We start from the raw sequence: 19,601 nt of genomic DNA on the forward strand, positions 1-19,601 counted from the left end.
AGACATCTGTCCTGGGCCCTGTTTGAACCCTTCTCACGGTTAGCGATAAGATTCTGTCCAAGAGTCAGTTTAGCTCCTGCCCAGATTCTATCATAAATATACAAAAGCATGATACAAAACAAGACACTACAACTTCACAAACCTGATGCAATGTGCAGCAGCTTTATTAGTGAAATGCACACCAAATGTGCATGAGTGAAGAGCAACATTTTCAAAAGAATAACAGGTAACATGGTGATCTAAATATGTTATGTTTTAGCAGTTAATACCCAATAGAAGTGTAATACTCCCTCTTTAACAGTGTTTAAATAAAATACAATGGCACAACAAAACACTGTTAACACATTTTTTAAACAGTGTGATTTTTTATTGCCGGTTGCCACAAAAACACATATTTTTATGAAGGCTTTCATTGTTATTTATTCAGGTGATTAGCATCAAGCAGTAACATTAAAGTTGCATTGTGTAACTTTTCTGGAGGAGAGTCTGTCACTTGCTTTTCTTCATGGAGATGGTATTGCTTTCCCTGGAATGTTCCATGGTATGACACTAAACATCTAACATTCTTTCATTATGGGGGTTTCCATTGCTCAAAAATACAATAATTCCCTCCATGAATAGGCTTGCGTCTCCACAGATCTGACTATAGTTGTCTCCCTTGTGATAGACAGGTTTAATCTCCATAACATTCTTGACAAAGCAATAACATCTCCATGAAGACAAGCAGGTGACAGACCCTCCACCAGAAAAGTTACACCATGCACATTTAAAGTTGATTCAACACGTGTTCCCCTTAAACCTCTTTTCTTCATAGAGAACATGGGGTTTGTTATGTGAATAAAAACAGTTGCTGAGAAGAACTGTGCACGTAAAAGTGATACAGACAGTCAGTGTTACACAGAGTTCAGAGATGAGCTGACGCTGTGCCCTATAGCACTGCACTTTATGTCCACTGTCAGACCTCCTGGGCCTAGAACAGAGGAACACAGCATTAAGACAGAAAGCACGTCACCACCTCTACACACATGACCACACACAGGACTGGTCTATGGGGTATGACTAGAACAGTTTGCTCCAAAATGCACAGGTTCTGTTGTATTTTGGTCAGCTGGCTGATTTGGCCCACTGTTCACATCACAGCACTGTTAACAACTAGCTTGTTAACAGCACAACTGCTGTACTTGCAGGTTAGTGGTGAATAAAGACACCTTGTATGCAAAGAGCTCAGAGTAAAACAAATTTTACTCGAGCCTACTTTATGGCATGTTTTTTATGTTAGACAAGGGACACAGAAGCTTCATATAAGGAGTATATACAGTACATGAAAACAAACATCTGATACAGTGTCTTATGGTCACGCTTTGCAGATCAACACAAGAGAACACAACAACGCTCGTATATGAAATGAGTTCAGTAGAGCTGAGCACTGAGCCTGCCTTTTTGTGACCTGTCCTCTGACCTCCTCCTCACCTTGCGGTCATCACTGGAGTCTTTATTGACCAGACCTTCATCACTGGCCGCCTGGAGACTGTCAAACGTCCCCTGCCTCTGCCTCTCCATGCCTGGGGTCCTGCTCGCTCTCCTGTTCTTCCACGAGCTCAGGATCCTCTCCACACACACCAGTTTCGTGTCTGTAGTGCATGCATACATCCCTATGGGCACCGCCAGCACCATGGCTAACACTATCACCACTATGTAAATCAGCTTCTCCCGCTGCTCCATCTCTGTGATGTCACTTCCTGTCACAAACACAATGCACTGGCCTGGTCGAGGGTTTTGATTTTTCAGAGTGACACAGATTTCGTATTTGGTAGCCGGCAGCAAGTCATTAACAGTGTAAGAGTTGATTCCTGGGCCGATAAAAATGGCTTCTTTCTTTTCATTGATGCGTCCAAAGTGAATCGTGAACCAAGTCTGATCGGGGTGTTCTAAAGCAGCGTGCCACTCGATGGAAATGCCCCGTACAGTTTGTTTAGCGATACGGATGTCGATGTAGATGTTTTCCTCGGCAGAAGGGGGCGGGGCTTCATCTCCACGTGGGGATTGGGCGGTGGAGCCCTGGGTGGTCTGGACATCCAGCTGGATGGTGGCAGAGGAGTTGCCCATGTAGTTGACGGCGGTGCAGGTATAAAGGCCCCGGTCTGACACGTGGAGAGACGGGATCACCAGGAAGGAGCGAACAGTGTCCTCATCCACCCGCTCCTGGAACTCTGCAGGTAAAAATGAGAATGTCAATTATAATTGCTATGGGATGCAAGCAGCTACTGTTTGGCGCCTCGTTTAAACTTTACACATTCCTCTTGCAAGATTCTACTGAAGAGAGAAACCAGATTTGAAAAATGATGTGTACTTGATTCTAAAGTAATAAAATCAAAATGTAAATTCTAACGTGTCCAAAACCACAGTGAATATTGTGTAGTACTGAAATATTACTGAGCTCAAGTGTCATTTATGTACCAAACAAACACTGTGTTTCAACACTACTGAATCAGATGATTTGCACACACTGCGTCACTGTTCTGGTGTGTCTGTACAAGTATTAGAGTATCACTGACGCAGAGCTGGTGTGGCTGGGCTGTTACATGTGAGAGCAGGGGGAGGTCAGTGACACAGAGCTGGGCATGTTAGAGTGGACCACACTTTCATTCATTAGACCACAAACCTCTGTAATCTCTCAGTCTTAATCAAGTTCACATGCACACACACACACACACTCCATGGTAATTTTACATGTGTTTATGTAGAATTGGAGCTTTCTGTTCACTGGACGACATCAGCCCTGTGATTAAACCCTCCTTGATGTGTCTGTGCTGGGTGTGACTGACTCTCACCATGAAATCCTCTGATTATCTTGAGTCCATATGTCCACCACAGTGAGGCCTGGGGCCGTGCCTTGGCCAAGCAGCGCATGGTGGCGTTGGCTCCCTGGGGCAGGCTCATGTTTGCAGTGGCAGTGCTGACCACAGGCTTGATGCAGGAGCGCACATCCACCTCATGGAAGAACTGTCCAGCCTTAAAGTCCGGCCCAGAGCAGCTCAAATAAGAGTTCATGAGAAGAATTGGAGGGCTCAAGGAGCGTGTGAACTCCACAAAGCCTTTGAGGCGGCAGTCGCACAACCAGGGGTTGTCGTGCAGCGCTAACACCACATTGGGCCCCACAGCGCCCCCCTCTGGCCCCTCCTGGCTCTGCAGCTTCTGGTACAGGGGCCAGTTGAGGAAGACCTCCTTGGATATAACCGTAAGCTGATTGAAAGATAAGTCTAAATATGTGAGCCCAGGTAAATATTTGAGAGCATGCTCTGGAAGGACGTCCAGTTGGTTGTGCTTCAGGTCCAGGATCTTGAGGCTGGGTGTATCCTCGAAGGCGGTCCATGGCAGAGAGCGCAGCTTGTTCCCCTGCAGCCGAAGTTCTGTCAGGTTGGACAGTCCCTCCAGACCTTTGGAGTTGATTAGAGCAATTTCATTGAAGTTGAGCCATAGGTTTTCTAAGGCTGTGCTCCTGGAGAAGACTCCTTGTGGGATCTCAGCGAAGTGGGATTTCTCTATGCGCACTTTAGTCAGACCCTCAGGCAGCTCATCTGGGATGCTCCTGAACAGACTGTCCTCCATACAAGTGAGGGACCTACAGCAAGAGAATGTCAAATTTATAGCAACATATTCAGACTAGCAGAATTCTTACACTTTGAAATTCAGTCTAAGGTACATTTTTGTTCCAATGTCTTGCAAACACTTCTATTGGTGTTCAAAAATAATAGCAGATTTATATAATGTCTTCTGCTGTCCAGAGAAATCCTGGTTTATTCGCTCTTCCAACTTCAGTCTTAGCTTCAGTTTGAGAAAAAATCTTGGTACAAAAGCATTACCAAAGCCTCCTCACTACACTAAATGTTAGCTTTAACTATACTCAAAACTATATTGCTATAGACCTGTTTATTGTCGCCTCTCTCTGTGACACAGGGAGAGAGTTAAAAATACTCTTGAGATTACAGGAGCAGCCTTACCTTCCATGACGGTCTTCTACACAGCTACACCCGCGTAAACACTGGGAGGAAAACGCCGCACTCACCCCAAACTGAACCACAACTATCACGAGTAAATAACCCAATATGTCCATAGTCCAAACAAAAGCCCAGAGTTTAGGGCCACATTCGCGCTGTGGACATGTCAGGGCAGTGGACAGGAGAAGCCTATTACTCTTAATCCTTGACGTGCCGTGGAACAAACAAGTGGCTCTAATTCTCCCCCTGATCATGATTAAGACGGCACTGTCCCACTGCTGCCCTGACCCACAAAACACCAAGTTACGTAACCAAACAGGAACCTCCAAATGGTGAGCTGGTTTGACTGGGAAGTGGAGCTCAGATCGGACAAGGGTTGACTCAAACAAAGCAGAGTTTCTTGTGTTCATGCAATAAAGGTTGTTTGGACAGTGCTGAACTAGATAGACTAACTATAGTAACTTCTGGCTTAAAGTTTTAAAGGGTCCATATTATCCTAAGGTGGATCTATGATATAATGTTGTTTCCTCATCAAAAACAGACCTGGAGTTGTGTTTTGTTTCATTCACACATTTAATACACAAACTCTCTTAGTTTTAGTTTAGTTTTTCTTGAATCATTTGGACAATTTCTGATGTTGACTTACAACTTAAACTACTACTTCCCGACATTACAGGGAGCATTTGGAGATGTAGATAGACTAATCTGCCCTACAAAGGCAGAACGCCGTAACATCATATTTGGTCAAAAATGAGTTCATGTCATTTTGTTTGAATATGAGAGCTCCTTTATCATGTGAATAAATATTGTGAAAAATACTGAGCTCAAAATTGACCTTTAACCCTTATTTGGCAGTTCCTGTGCTCTGCCTTTGTATCAGGTGCAAAAAATAAGTCGTGCAAAGGCAAAAGCCAAAAACTATGTCGTTAATAAATAAATATGTCATTGCTAAATAAATAAACCTTTGTGTTCAATTATACTTAAATGATCTTTAATGTGAAAGTATTTTCTGTATTTATTGATACAGTATATACTATACTGTAAAGTAACATGTCTGTCAGACTATTTAACTGTGTAAGTGTCCTGATCAAGCTCTTGTATCATTTCAAACAAACTCCATGATGACTCAGCCTGGGTGAGGTGTTCTTATAATGGATGGAAGTCTAGGGAAAATCAAATAAAGTGTCATGTCAGTCACTGCTTTTTGCCTTTGCACGACTCCTTATGATACAAAAGCAGAGTACAGTAGCTGTCAAATAAGGGTCAAAGTTTTATTTTGAGCTCAGTATTTTTATGCATACAAATATTTCTTCATTATAGCAACTAGTTGTCAAATTTTGGGAGCCCTACCTATTATATTTTGTCTGGACAAAACAGAAGTTTTGAAGTCATTTTTCTCAGTTTCACACTCTGGTGAGTTAAGCTCTTTTGTCTTTGTAGGGCAGTAATAATAAAGGGTCACTCAAATATGTGTGAAAGACGTACACGACTCCAGGTATGTTTTTGATGAGGTAACATTCTAACAGATGACTGACTTAAAGTTCACAAGAGTCAATTTTGCGTAATAAAGGATCTTTAATTAGACAGGACAGGTATTGCATGAGTTAGGGGCAAAGAGGGTTGAGACATTTGCCAAACTGTCAACGCAGGGAAGCAAACACCAACATGGTAACAACTATGAGATTAACACCTTAAACTGCAGTAACCTAGATATAGGCATCTAGTGTTGTTATGTGAGAATACAACAGAGGCAGGTCAGCCAATTGAATTACAAACACAGTTAATCAGATGTCTTTAGAAAAGGTCTGTTGGGCTAGCACTGTTTTTACACCTACATGACTCAATGGAAATAGAAGATTGTGTTCACCTGTAGGACATCACTACCTACATAATGAAGTCTCTAGAATGTTTTATTTATTTATTTATTTATTTACAGATTGGTAAGGATTAAATTTGCTATATTACACAAATTTACTCTTGTGAGATTTAGTCCATGTTAGAATGCTTTTACAAGATATTTTTCAATGTTATTAGAGATAACCTTTGTCAAATTTTAACTGGTGAAACCTCAGAACAGCCGTGGTCTAACCATGCATAAAAGTCGTCTCCAAATCCAGCGTAAATTTATTTTGCTGAGACTTTTGGTGATCTATATTGACGCAAACTACAACCAAGAACCACACTTTGGACTTAACATTTGTGGATTTTTATTTTCAACATTTCTTCACAGCTAATTACTTGATGAGTTTTTCGAAAAGTTAGGACCACTCTTGTACGGACTTCGTGTTTTCCGTATGCTTGTGGTGAGTTTTGTTTCATTCACACGTTTGAGCACACGTTTATTTTTAGTCTGTTTACATCTCAAAAGCTCAAAAAGCCCTGTTTCATCTTATGATGTCATGAAGTGGTAGTTTTCAAGTTAACAGCTAAATGTACCTTTTAGTTCAGTACAGATTCCAGGATTGAAATGATGACAAATGGTTTTAATGAAGGTGTATCGAGTTTAAAAACACAGTGGAACACTTCATTTTGACATCATAAGTTGGAACAGATCGTTTTGTATTTGAGAGTAACTCAAATTTTTAGGGTTTGTTTGTTAAACTTGTGTAAATGAAACTAACAATTCTGGATATGTTTTTGATGAGGAACCAACATTATTACAAAGATCATAAAATAGTGTAATATGGGCTCTTTAATATCAAAACTGCACATTAAATAAAAGTCAGAATAAATGTATAAATTGGGTTATTATCCATATTTTAATAGAAAACTTTATTTGACAGAACATGTTTATACACTGAGAGCACAGGTCAGGGGCTAACATAAATTGTGCAGAGAATAAAAATACATTAAATTTGATTTGTATTTACAGTGTCATAGTTGAGTCGCTCTCTCCAGCTCCAGCTCTCTCGTCACTGCAGTGTGAAAATGCCTGTGTGTATATCTCCTCAGAACCTATGACACATGTTTAAGATACAGAGATATATACAGAGGCACACACTCATGGAGCTTTATGTACAAAAACACACGTGATCTAGATCCGCTCTTTCAGTGCCCTTCACACATCAGGAGACAGGGGGCGCTGGCCATGCTAAGAAAATCGAGACTCACACAATCATCAGTGCAGACTATTTTATATTATCGGATGGTTCAGATTTTTACTGTTTACACCTTTTAGCTTAAACTACAGTGTCAAGTGGATTTGTTAAAGACTGTAGAAAATAAAACATCAACAGACCAACACTAACAAGCACAAATGTTATCCTATTGTCTGACATTTCACTTTGTACCACTAGATGGAGTAGTGAGTTTAATTCCTGATTCATGGTTTGATTGTAGCATCCTCAAAACACAGTACGTGCAGAACATTTTATCCAAGAGCTTGTGCGTAGCAGGCCGTAGAGGTGCACAGGTCTCTACACTGATATCTCCATGATGGTGCAGCGTGCGAATGCTCTCTGATAGAAGGTGGTCCTCTGTTGAGGTGGTGTGGAGGGCATGACCCAGCGAGGAGGGACAGGAGGAGGGCTGTCCCAGGGCAGAGGGGTGTGGGAGCGTGCGTTGGGCAGGCTGACTTCAGGGGGCCGTGGTGGGTGGGGATGGGCAGGGTGCTGAAGCTGTGGGTGCTGGTGGGTCTGCTGCAGGTGTGGGAGTGTACCGTGGTGTGGGGTGATGGCGTTCTGCTGGTTGGAGGGTGGGTGATGTGGGTGCTGCTGGTTGGAGGGTGGGTGATGTGGGTGCTGCTGGTTGGAGGGTGGGTGATGTGGGTGCTGCTGGTTGGAGGGTGGGTGATGTGGGTGCTGCTGATGGGTGCTGAGGTGCAGATGGGGCAGGTGATGGGCGTGCGTGTGGGGTGTGGGCTGTGGAGCCGGAGCTGGAGCATGATGTCAGCAGAAGTACTCGTTGGGCTGTCCTTCTATCTTGGCTGTGGCCTCAGAGTCCAGACTGGAGCGAGCAGACAGCAGTCTGTTGGACTCCTCTGGGTTCAGTCTGTTCAGATATTCTCCCTCCAGCCCTTTGGCCTTAGTGCCAGGGGACAGAGTCTCAAAGGTCACATAGGAGTCCTGGATGTCTTTGGACTTCTTGCCCCAGTATTTCTTGATGCGCCTCTTGATTGCACCGCAGCACACGATGACAGTGAGCGGGACAGCAATGATACAGGCCACTGTGATGACGATCACATTGATGAGTCTCTGTGTGCCTGTAGCACTGGCTGCTTCATCAGTGGAGAAGATCACACACTGCTCCTTCCGGGGGATGAGGCCCTTCACACACACACAGGCGATGTACTTGGTCCTGGGCACCAGGCCATCGATGGTGACCCGCGTCTGTCCTGCTCCGACGTTGATCTTCCTCATGTCCCTCTCTCCAAACACTGCATACAGCACACTGAATGACGTGCTGTTCTTGGCCTTAGGGGCTCTCCAGTTCAGAGAAATGGTATTGTCCGTGTCCCCCACCACTTTGACTCCTTTGACCACCCTGTCAGGGTCCTGCTGGAGGGAGGAGGTGTTGGCAGAAAGATTGCTAAGGTTGGTCCTCTCCAGCTCCAAGAGGGTGTCTGGGTTGGAGGTGGTGACAGGAGCAGGTGTGGCCTGGTCTGCAACACTGTAACTGTCCACAGACAGCACTGAGCCCAGCCCCAGAGGGATGCCTGACTGCATGGCCTGCAGAGTGGGTGCAGTGGAGGTGGGCACCACGTACCGGGCCACCAGCTTCTCCTGGTAAGCAGCTTTGCCCATTGGACCAGACTTCTTCATCTTTGTTTTTCTCTCATTGTTTGACTGGGTTCCATCTGCTTTGGTTGAGTTGGTAACAAGGAGTGAGATAACCGCCTCTGCACTCCCAGCGTAGTTTGTGCCTTTGCAGATATACTTCCCTGAGTCCTGGTAGGACACTGCGGGCACACTGAGGATGGACCAGGTGATGCCCTCCTTAGATGTTTCCTGCTGGACTGTGGAGAGAACACATGTGTTGGTACATGACATCTGGGATGGTCTATGTGTGGAGTCATTTGTGCAAAGTATTTGAATGACACAGATGAGCAGTTTTGGTGTTGTACTATTATTAAATTCTACGCCCCAGGATTTGATCAGACAACTGTCCTTTGTGATTATTCAATGTTGAGTCAATACTGATCAATGTTGCATAACTGTGTAGCAGCAGCAGTAGCAGCTGTCAGTCAGTCTCAGGGCATTACAATCCCCTCACAGCTTTCTCTTTAATTAACAGCTCTATAAAGCATCTTAGCTCAGACTGCAGATGTGGAAAGTAGAACAGACTTAGGCTCACCTGTGCCGTTGAGAGGTCGTCCATCAGCCCTGCTCCAGCTCAGGTCTGGGATGGGCACGCCAAGGGTGCCGCATCGGAGCAGTACACTGTTGCCTGCGGCGCTGCGCACTCGTGCCACAGCCGTGTGGATCCGGGGCAGCTGGCACTGACGCAGCTCAGCGTCACTAAACAGGACTCCTGACACACTCTCTGGAGCAGAGCAGCGGAGACGTGTGTCTATGAAAGCCACAGACAGACTCGGAGACTTCTGAAATTGCACCAGCTCATACAGGCGGCAGTCACACACCCATGGGTTGTCATGGAGACCTGCGGGCAAGGGCAAAGGCCAGCTCAGTGGAGCAGGGGGAGCGTCCAGCTGCGGACAATGTGAAAGAGCAGTCTGCAGATGGCAGCGTGGATGTTAGCATGCTAATCCTGTAAGAGGATTAACATTTAATTCATAAAGTCCGTACCCCTGTCCATGACTACACCAGGGACGAGTAGAGCACAGGATGGATAGACATGATGAAGAGGAAGAGGATGATGATGACTCGGATGGTGGTTCTTCACAGAAAATGTGGAAATGAAAAGAATATTCAGTAATGAATGGATTGAAAAAATAAATAAGACATTTACTAAGATGACACATATAATATTCATGTAAGCGAGGGCCATTTTGTCCAGTTGTGTCCGATGTCAGACAGTACTTTCATTTAGATTTGGGATGATAATTAAATTTGTGTCACAATTATAATGGTCAATATAATCACTATTAACAATAACATCACAATAATCTTAAAAAAGATCTAAAATTGTATTGAAAATATAAATATGTTTGAATGACTATACACATCATGTAGCCTATTAAGTAAAAAAAAAATAATCTTATTGGAAAATTTAAAAAAATAAAAATAAACAGTATCGCAATACTTATAATTTATTTTTATTTTTTTTATTACAATTAGTGGAATTATTGCATATCGCCCATCCCTACTCCTGACAACAAACCCTGCACTATCTGGAATAAGAAACTTTGCATTGATCTTCTCTCAGCAGCTTTTACACCGTAGCTCACTGCCACTGCCACAACCAGGACTTTTCAGAGTTTATCAAATCACACAGAATGAAAAGGAGAGAGATGTAGTTATTAAGTTGATCTCCCTTCATACAACGCTAACATGTAGACATGATTTCATTCTAATCATCACTATGATCCAGAGCTACTTATATCCACAGATGGTCACTTAGCAACAGTACTGTCCAGCTGCTGATGTGATGACTTATGAATGAGTTTTATCCTAATGAAGTACAGGATAACTGTTCCTCTCTTACCCAGTATCATCTTGGAGCTCTCCGGGCCCTGGGCGGGCCTCACTGCCAGCCAGGTGCTGAGCACCTCGGGGGGCAGGGTGAGCAGGTTGTTGCTGGACAGGTCCAGGTAGGTGAGGTTGCGGATGTAGGTGGTGGCCTCCGGGGGCAGAGAGCTGAGCTGGTTGTTATGCAGGTCCAGCAGTCTGAGGCTGGGCATGTCCAGCAGGCTGTCCCAGGGAAACACCGTCAGAGAGTTCCCGTCCAGACGCAGCTCCTCCAGGCTCAGCAGCCCTCTGAAACTGTCCCCAGCCACAGAGGACAAAGTGTTAAAGGACAGCCACAGGAACTCCAGACTGGAGAGGGAGCTAAAGGCCTCACTGGGGACCCTCTGGATGGACGTCTTCTCAATCCGCAGTTTGGACGTGTCCACGGGGAAGCCCACTGGCACCAGGGACATGTCCGGGTCATTACAGATGACACTCCTGTAGCACACACAAGAGGTCAGGGGTCATGCCACACAAGGATCAGATTCAGAAAATGATCTACAGTTTTATTCACTTTTTGTGATAACAATAGTTCAAAACACACAGGTTAAAATATGACAAATGAGACACAAAAGTGAGGATAAAGGAAGGTGACTAATTATTATAAATTAGCTTACAGACGAGATATGTAAATTCAGTGATACAAGTTGAACTACATTGAGTAAATTTAACGTTGTAAGCCTGCAAAAGGCTACTCCTGTAAATGATAACGGCATAGACGGAGAGGCTGAAAGTGCCTTTGACACATAATCCTGCATTAAATAAAATTGGACGGACATGCACTCCCTGAATTATCTTCTGCACACGTGTTCACCTCTGCTCACATCTGTCGCGCCAAAAGAGCTCCAAAAGATGCATCAAGACGTGCGTAAAAGCGATGGTCAGACAAACATTTAAGTATTTCGTGCAGTACCTGGCCTTGGATCCGTCGCTGAGGTTGTGGTAGAAGCAGCTGCACTGTGATGGGCAACAGCTGACCGCGGAGAACAGACCGGCCGAGGCCGCGCACAGCCCCACGAGCAGCACAGCCAGCATCTCGGCGCACTTTTACGCACACGCTCTCTTTTGGTTCGTGGCTCCAGTTTGCCCCCACTCGAGTCCAGAAGCCCCGTGATGTGAGTCATTTACGGGAGTCTGCTCTTCATGGCTGTGCCCCGTCGCTGCCCTGTCCCATTGTGATGCCACGGCAGCGGGTCCCGAGATCAAAAGGATAGACGGGGATTATAGAAAGCGCTGGCGTTCTTTTCATTTGGATGCGTATTGGCTCCCGCTGAATCCGATAGGCTGCGCACAAACGTCTCAGTGCACGAGCGCACAAACGTTTCCGAATGCTCATAATCCAGTGATGTTTGGATTTGTCTGTGCCTCAAATGGAGCTTGTTCATTTGGGTTCTGACGTGACTGGTAATCTAAGAGTGCGCTGTTTTACCACAAGGGGGCCCCTGCACCGCGCCCTGTGGCCAGAGTCTGCGCCTGTGGCCCTGCACTGAACCAGAGCTCTGTGGCCTATTTCTTCTGATACATTTAAACTCTTTTAAGCATAAATAAACCTTTTAACATACTTTATTAAACTTGTATGAAATGTTTAAATGACAATCCATCTGAAAAGTCACTGTCCGAAATATTTACATTATACGTGGAATTTCAGCCAAAAAAATAAAAATAAAATATATATATATTTTGTTTGGTTTGTTTCATTATGGATGTGCACTGACAAACATCTTCACAACCTCTTATTTTGCCTGGAGGGGGGGTCTCCTCCATCTTGTTTCCATGGAAATGTTGTTCCTTTGGTTATAATATTCCACAGCATGAAAAAACTTCCACGGAGAAAAATGTCCATGGAGAATGTTCTGAAGTATGGTTTTAACTTTTTTAGTTCTTTCTTTAATCAGTACAGTCTGTTATAGCCCTGCCAATTTTATTCACCTTATAGTTTTTATTAGTTTTGAAACTAATGTTTGCTTTTTTGTATATATTTTATATTATAAAATTACTCCTGTGTATTTTGATTTTGAATCTACAGAGTATAATATTAATGAAGTAACAACAGTATACAATTTTACTCTTTCAGTGTCAAAATGTCTCCTCTCTTATATAACCCTAATGTGTCATTCATGTTTTTCAGTCTGATCACATCCCTACTAAAACATCAGATAATATCTACTTATTACATTTAATTCAGTAATATTGTTTTGAAGTGACAACATCGTTGAGGAATCTTATCAAACCAACTTCATTTGACCTCCATCTTTGAGTTATCTAAGGATTACAACCCAAACTAAAAATACCTCTGTAGTATTTTGTTATTACCACATCTCAACTTTCTTGATTTCGTCACCCACTTTCTGCGTAACACTTGGCAGCGTTTCAAAGCGTGCCAACATTACGAAAACTCACACCTCATAATGTTTGCGCAACTTGGCACCAGGACTGACCCAAATAAGTCAACAGTTTTTGAAAATGGCAAAAAAATTAATAAAAATAAGATGGCAAAAGCACTAAAATAAATCAAAGAAGAAGAAGAAGGAATTTAAATAGCTTGATAAGAGTTCCATTGACGTTCCCTTTAGGTCAAAGTTGGCAATGTTCATGCTATTAGGGAGGTGCACGTCTTAACTATTGCAACATTAAAAACCTTAAACATTCCATATGCTAATCTCTATATCTTAAGCCCTTTCATTAGAATTATGAACTGAAGACTGGGTTGTGGGGCACACAGTGTCACAGTCAGAGTGCACAAATGTACTGATCAAAGTTATAATTGAGTTACTGATAGTATTAGGGGATTATACTAGTGATGCAGTAGTAGTATTTGTTAGTATGAGGCATAATGCATCATGCAGCAGTAATATTAGCAGTATATTTATATTTAATTAGTGGTAGTGGATTTGTGGTATAAATAATTGCTTCTTCTAAATATTATACAGTGCTTTTAGGGACTTTTATGGACTTTTTAAGGACTTTTATGGAAAGAGAGCATTATTTGTTCACTCCCCACACGGCAGTAATAAGATATTATCGTAGTCAAAGTTATGGGACTAACAAAGTCAAAGCTGCCAATCCGTGCCATCAACCAACACACACACATATATTCAAACTTGGCAAGATTGATGAAGTGCCTTGCTTAAAGACACAACCTACAGTTTGCACTAGGCCCACTGCAGTCTCACTGTAGTACCTGATATTCCCAGTGATCTCCATCCAAGTACTAACCAGTACACACCTTGGTTATCTTCTGAGATCAGATGAGATCAGGCATTGACAAGTAAAAAACATTGGGGCACTGGACACCGTCAAAAGTAAAAATACCACTAGTAAAATACAGGCTATTTACAGTAAAAGTAACAACAGTAATACTAGCAGCTTTAGTAACAGTATAGGCCAAAATATGTAGAACAGGGGTCTCCAACCTGTAGGTCAGGAGCTACCAGTCGCTCTCCACCCCCTTCCAAGGGGCTCACCAAGGGATTTCAGAATTATATCACTGTGCTGAATAATCAAAAATTTGGTTAATTACATGCCTATTATTTTATTTAATTTATTTTATTTAATGAGACAGGGACAGCACACATTTTTTACATTAATCTTAACAGAAGAGATGCATTGTACATCAGGTTGTAGCACCAGTGCTAATTTACACCTGTAGTCCCTGGGCAGATTCATGGATTGATTGTATTTAATTGACCTTATTTATTTATTTATTTGTTTGTTTGTTTGTTTGATTGATTGGGACAGAGCATGTTAATGAACAAACATGACACAACATGAATGTAAACACACCAGATTGTAGCCTAAAGTTCCATCCGTTGTCCCAAAGGGCTGGGGTCACAGGGGGCCAAACTATAACATGTACACTCCATTCATTGCACAGTTCCCATCATTGCACAGTTCAAAATATTATACAGACCTTAGCTATCAACTGTTCTTCCTGGGCGTCGTTTATGTTTAATTGCCATCTAACTGTACCCCAACGCTTTCTTAAATCGTCTCAATGTCCTGTGGCCGCTAAAACTAGTAGCTCTCTGGCATTTTGGTTTTGTAAAGGAGCTCACTGGAAGAAAAACTTGAGTGACTACGCACGGTGACTATTTCAAAGTGCCCATGTCAGGATTTGAACCAGCAGCCCTAGGTTCTCAAGGCTTGTGGTGTATTCACTTCAGTGCGATTGACAGCTGTTAGTTTGAAATCGATTTCTCTGCTTGCACAAACTCATATTCTGAGCACGACCGGGACCCCACGTAAACCCAATGTGATGATTTTTACACTTGACACATTTGCACCTCCACTTCACAGGCTGCTGATCTGATAATCCCCGAGCTGCACAGGGTTAAACAACAATGTCCCTCTTGTTCTGTGAGTGGTATGAAAAGCTCTGGAGATGTGGCAACAGCTTCAGGACAGCAGCTTTAAACGCCAACAACACATGACATGAAACCTGCCCACAAACTGTTACTTTCTGAGATTAGACCGGAGACTGGAGAGAGGTAAACCACAGAAAGGGTCAAACATGGGTTCAAAAATAAATAAATAAAACTACTAATATCAATAAAATATCTTTCTCTCTTCCTCTCTCTTTCTCTTAAATGTCATGTCCAGAGATGTGTACTCATTTACACTTGTATGTTTTTATTATTTAATGTATTCTAGTTAAGATAAATGCTCTTTACATCATGTGTTATATGGTAAAAGCTGCTAAATAAAAAAAAAAAAGTAGAGGCTGTAAAATATAATCTTTATTTACATACTTACATACAGAAGTTACTGACAGAGTTATCTTTTCTGTCCAGTTGTTATTAAAGATCCTGTATTACACAAAATTTACTCCCAAGTTATAAGGTTATAACCTCATCAAAAACAGACCTGGAGTTGTGTTTTGTTTTATTCACATATATTTGAGTAATCCTGCCATATCAGTTTATCTCCATCTCTAAAGATCCAAATGCTCTGTTCCACCTTGTGATGTCATGTAGCAGTAGTTTTCAATTTAGTTTAAAGTCAGCTACCTTTACCTTCTTGAGATTGGCAATTCCAGGGCTGAAATGACCCAAATAGTGACGTGTATGGAGTTTAAAAACACAGTGGAGCATTTCCTGTATTAAAACACCACATCGCATTTTCACTTTTTCAGACACTGGAGAACTATAAGGAAACAACTGCATGACACTATCCCAGACAGGACTGAGTGGGCAGGGCTAACGGTTCAAACTAAAACATGTTCCTGACTCATGGTTTTTAAGCAGGTTTATGAATCACATTGTTGTTCTCAAGTTTTACTCCTATTTGAGCAATAGTAGTGTACTACTTGAGTATACGTTTAGGCTTCCTGTTTGAGTGACAAAATCCTCACTATCCTGGTGAAATTATATGATTTGAACATTTGTGTTTCTTGCACTGCTTCTTCAGATAAGATTCTGTTTTTTTATGATTTTTGTCTATAATTAGTTAATGTTTTCTGCTTACAAATTAATCTACCTGATTTCACCCAGGTATTTAAGTAAAATGAGTCCATCCATCCATTTGCTTCCACTTATCTGGGGCTGGCTTGCAGGGGCAGCAGTCTAAGCAGGGACTTCCAGACTTCCTTTACCCTGGACACTTCCTCCAGCTCCTCTGGGGGGATCTCCAAGGCGTTCCCAGGTCAGTTCAGAGACACAGTCCCTCCAGTGTGTTCTGGGTCTTCCCCGGGTACTCCTTCTGGTGGGACATGCCCGGAAGTGCCCAGGAGGCATCCAGAACAGATGCCCGAGCCACCTCAGCTGGCTCCTCTTGATGTAAAAGAGCAGCGGCTCCACTCTAAGCTTTTCAGGTGTGACTGAGCTCCTCACCCTATAGCTAAGAGAGCACGCAGCCACCCTGTGGAGGAAACTCATTTCAAGAGCTTGTACCTGCGATCTCGTCCTTTAGGTCATTACCTAAAATCATGATCATAGGTGAGGGGAGGAACGAAGATTGACCAGTAAATCGAGAGCTTTGCCTTTCGACTCAGCTCCCTCTTCACCACAACACACACCACAAAATGAGTCTCCATAGAGATAGATATATTGTATAAACAGCTCTTGATGCCAAAATAATTCTGCGGTGTGCTGCCTGCATCTAATTAGAAAATGTTTTATTGTCCAAAAATCCAAGAAAAGGTGCTCTGCTCTGGTGTCTGAGAGTTGTGAAAAGCACTTATAAATTGATAATGTTTTGAATGCATGAGGTAATTGAGGAACAACTCGGGACCACTGCAAACTGTTTAAAATGAATGAATTGTGTCTCAGTCCTGATAAAGACTTTGTAGTCGAAAAGCGTTGGCGTGACAGTTAATAAATGCACTGCAATCAGAGTCCCACTGCCATCCTTTTTTCTATTCAACATGGATTAATTTACTTTAGGTTTGTTTTTTGTTTTTTTGTTTTATGTTTTTTTTAAGTAAAAATCAGGTACAGCGCCTTTGACTTTTAACTTCAAATTATAAAAATGTTATGTTCACTCCAGATAGTTACTCTCACAATGACTTGAGTTGCAGCTCTCCAGACACTTCTTGACTTTTATTTGACTCATTTCTTTCACCACTATGCACTTTTACTTGAGTAGTTATTTTTGGCTGCTCTACACACCTCTTCTCATGTATTCAGTGTCTTCTATTGTCTTTGTAAATGGTACCTGCACATTTCTCCAGACCTGTTAATCTGGTTATTATAGAGCAGATACAACGTGCCCTAACATCATGGTCAAAGTGCTTCAGTGTGATTAGTGTGAAAGCCTTGCCTTGGTTTCATAACAGGGATGGGACAAGATCTCATGAGACAAAATTTTCACAAACACAAAAGGAAAATTATCACTTGAAAATGTTCTTTTCTTAATTTTTTTTTCTTTTCTTTCTTTTTTCTTGGGCAAAAAGGGGGTTTGGTAAGGGGTTTAGTGCTGCTTTCATGATGCCTCTAGCACTGCTATAATGACAACAAAGATATTAAATTAAATAAATACAGAATTATGAGACCAAAATAGTGAATTGCACAGTTTGCATATTATAAATTATGTCAAAGTCTCATGTCGTCTTGTTCTTGTGGACCCATCTTGCCTCATTGGGTCTCATGCATAGACTGAATAAAGAAGTAGACTAAGGGAATGTGGCGTCCAATTATTGGGGCAAATTTGGAGCTGAGTTCCACATTAGGAATAGGAAATGATTAAATAAAAAGCATATTAATATAAAAGTATTACAATCAAAATGAGGAGCCTGACTGCAGCAGTTACAGAGAGAAGTGAAGGTTTCTTCAATATTATTAATTATTTATTGCATTTATACAGCGCCTTTCAAGATACCCAGTGCGCTTTACAGTTCATTATTCATTCACTGCACACTCTACTACTGTAGCCACAGCTGCCCTGGGGCAGACTGACGGAAGTGCAGCTGCTAATTTGCACCATCTGTCCCTTTGACCACCACCAACACTCACACACACCACTTTCATACTAGGCAATGTGGGTGAAGTGTCTTGCCTGAGGACACAACAATAGTTTTTACCACTGTCACTCCACTGTGGCGCCTGCAATTCCCAGTAGTCTCTCATCCAAGTACTACCCAGGCCCAGTCTTGCTTAGTGAATTGGAGCCAGAGTCAGTGGAGCCAGAAGCCGCCCATGCTCACTTCCTATTTGGAACGTGTCTATTTACATAGATACAGTCTATGGAACATCCATGGAGGCTATACGGATGTTCAAAGCATTTACATCTCACTTCTTTTTGGTTAAAGGAAATTACTGGTGCAATGTTGACAAAAATGTAACCTCTAGAACTTTGTCATTTTTTTTTTTATTACTGAAATTATAATCAGTATTCTAATTCTGCAACCACAGTTTCACCTCCCATCTCCAAAGTAAGGTCAGCTGTAGTTCAGTTAATTGCAGAATTTATAGGCAATAATTAACAACATAACTGTAGGACATGTATAGACCAACAGGATTCTTTGAGGACACACCTCTCCTATAGAGTGTTCGATAATTTAACTTTATGGAAAGGTTATGGCATTGTGCCTTTAAGCAACATGCAGGCAGTTTTGTATGTGTGTGTGAGGCAATCTGCTGGTCCCCAATAACAACAGGTTTATTTATATTTCATGGGAAACACGCAGAGTAAAAGATCAGCATTATAACGGGAATCAAGGATATTTAGAGCTTTGAAGGTTTTAATACCATTTTAAAGGTCCTATATTACACAAATTGACTCTTGTGAGCTTTAAACCGTGTTAGAAAAGTCACGTGCTACAGAAGGTGCTCCACCATGTTTTTAAAGTCCATACACCTTCGCTAGAATTATTTAGATAATTTTCAGCCCTGGAATTTCCGATTTCTACTGAACTAAAGGTCAAAGGTAGATGTTAACTTGAAAACTAACGCTTCATGACATCACAAGGTGGAATAGAGCATGTGTGAATGAAACAAAACAAAACTCCAGGTATGTTTTTGAAGAGGAAACAACACTGTAACATGGTTTAAACAGTTAAATTTGTATTATTTGTATTTGTAGTATAATAGGATACCTTTAAAAGATTGTTGCCTGGAGTAGTAAATACATTTTATATGATTTAATAAACTATCCTACATATACTGAAAGCTACTACAGCAATTTCAGGAAAAGTGTGCACATGCTCGTTTCCAAATAAGATCCTCCTCGTTTGTCGCGAACACCTGTTGTGCGCTCTGGCTCGTGTGGCGCATCCTACGTCGTCTCCTCGTCTACATCAGCAGCAGCAGCAGCAGCAGCAGCAGAGGCGCAGACAGACCCACGGACACAGGCAGCAGCATCCTCCGCGCGGGGAGCCGGACACAAAGGCTTGTTGTGTAACTAATTGAGGGGCTTTAGTGTTGCGGTGGTCAAATGCGTATTAGAACCACGGCTCGCGGCTGGTGTGGGTTCGTTCATTAAGACATTCCTGCGCGGATAAAGGGGCGAATCGCGCAGAAAGAGAGAGCGTGGCGGCTTTACA

The 19,601-nt window shown here is 42.3% G+C and overlaps 2 protein-coding genes across 2 annotated transcripts; both read right to left on the minus strand.

Annotated features, from left to right (window-relative positions):
• Positions 1 to 1,410: 1,410 nt before the first annotated feature.
• Positions 1,411 to 7,135, minus strand: lrit2 (leucine-rich repeat, immunoglobulin-like and transmembrane domains 2). Its single transcript, XM_055162878.1, has 3 exons — positions 6,869 to 7,135; positions 2,832 to 3,622; positions 1,411 to 2,210 (listed from the first exon to the last, which is right to left on the minus strand). Exons 1-3 carry the CDS (start codon positions 6,874 to 6,876, stop codon positions 1,411 to 1,413), a joined length of 1,599 nt encoding a protein of 532 aa, XP_055018853.1. The 5' UTR covers positions 6,877 to 7,135.
• Positions 7,136 to 7,885: 750 nt separating this feature from the next.
• lrit1a (leucine-rich repeat, immunoglobulin-like and transmembrane domains 1a) lies at positions 7,886 to 11,659 on the minus strand. The gene is made up of 4 exons (XM_020923716.2): positions 11,538 to 11,659; positions 10,602 to 11,062; positions 9,291 to 9,596; positions 7,886 to 8,952 (listed from the first exon to the last, which is right to left on the minus strand). The coding sequence occupies exons 1-4, from the start codon at positions 11,657 to 11,659 to the stop codon at positions 7,886 to 7,888; spliced, it is 1,956 nt and encodes a 651-aa protein (XP_020779375.1).
• Between the last annotated feature and the right edge of the window lie 7,942 nt (positions 11,660 to 19,601).

Source organism: Boleophthalmus pectinirostris, unplaced genomic scaffold, assembly GCF_026225935.1.
Source record: "Boleophthalmus pectinirostris isolate CB_2022bp ecotype Guang Dong unplaced genomic scaffold, ASM2622593v1 HiC_scaffold_5, whole genome shotgun sequence".
Taxonomy (NCBI): domain Eukaryota; kingdom Metazoa; phylum Chordata; class Actinopteri; order Gobiiformes; family Gobiidae; genus Boleophthalmus; species Boleophthalmus pectinirostris.

Excerpts from the sequence above, each read along its gene's own strand:
- lrit2 (XM_055162878.1), bottom strand. Across the intron at positions 2,211-2,831 it reads GATAATCAGAGGATTTCATG|AGTTCCAGGAGCGGGTGGAT; the intron begins GTGAGAGTCAGT and ends TTTTACCTGCAG.
- lrit1a (XM_020923716.2), bottom strand. The coding sequence starts at position 11,659 with ATGCTGGCTGTGCTGCTCGTGGGGCTGTGCGCGGCCTCGGCCGGTCTG. Across the intron at positions 11,063-11,537 it reads AGCGACGGATCCAAGGCCAG|GAGTGTCATCTGTAATGACC; the intron begins GTACTGCACGAA and ends TGTGTGCTACAG. Across the intron at positions 8,953-9,290 it reads ACGACCTCTCAACGGCACAG|TCCAGCAGGAAACATCTAAG; the intron begins GTGAGCCTAAGT and ends TTCTCTCCACAG.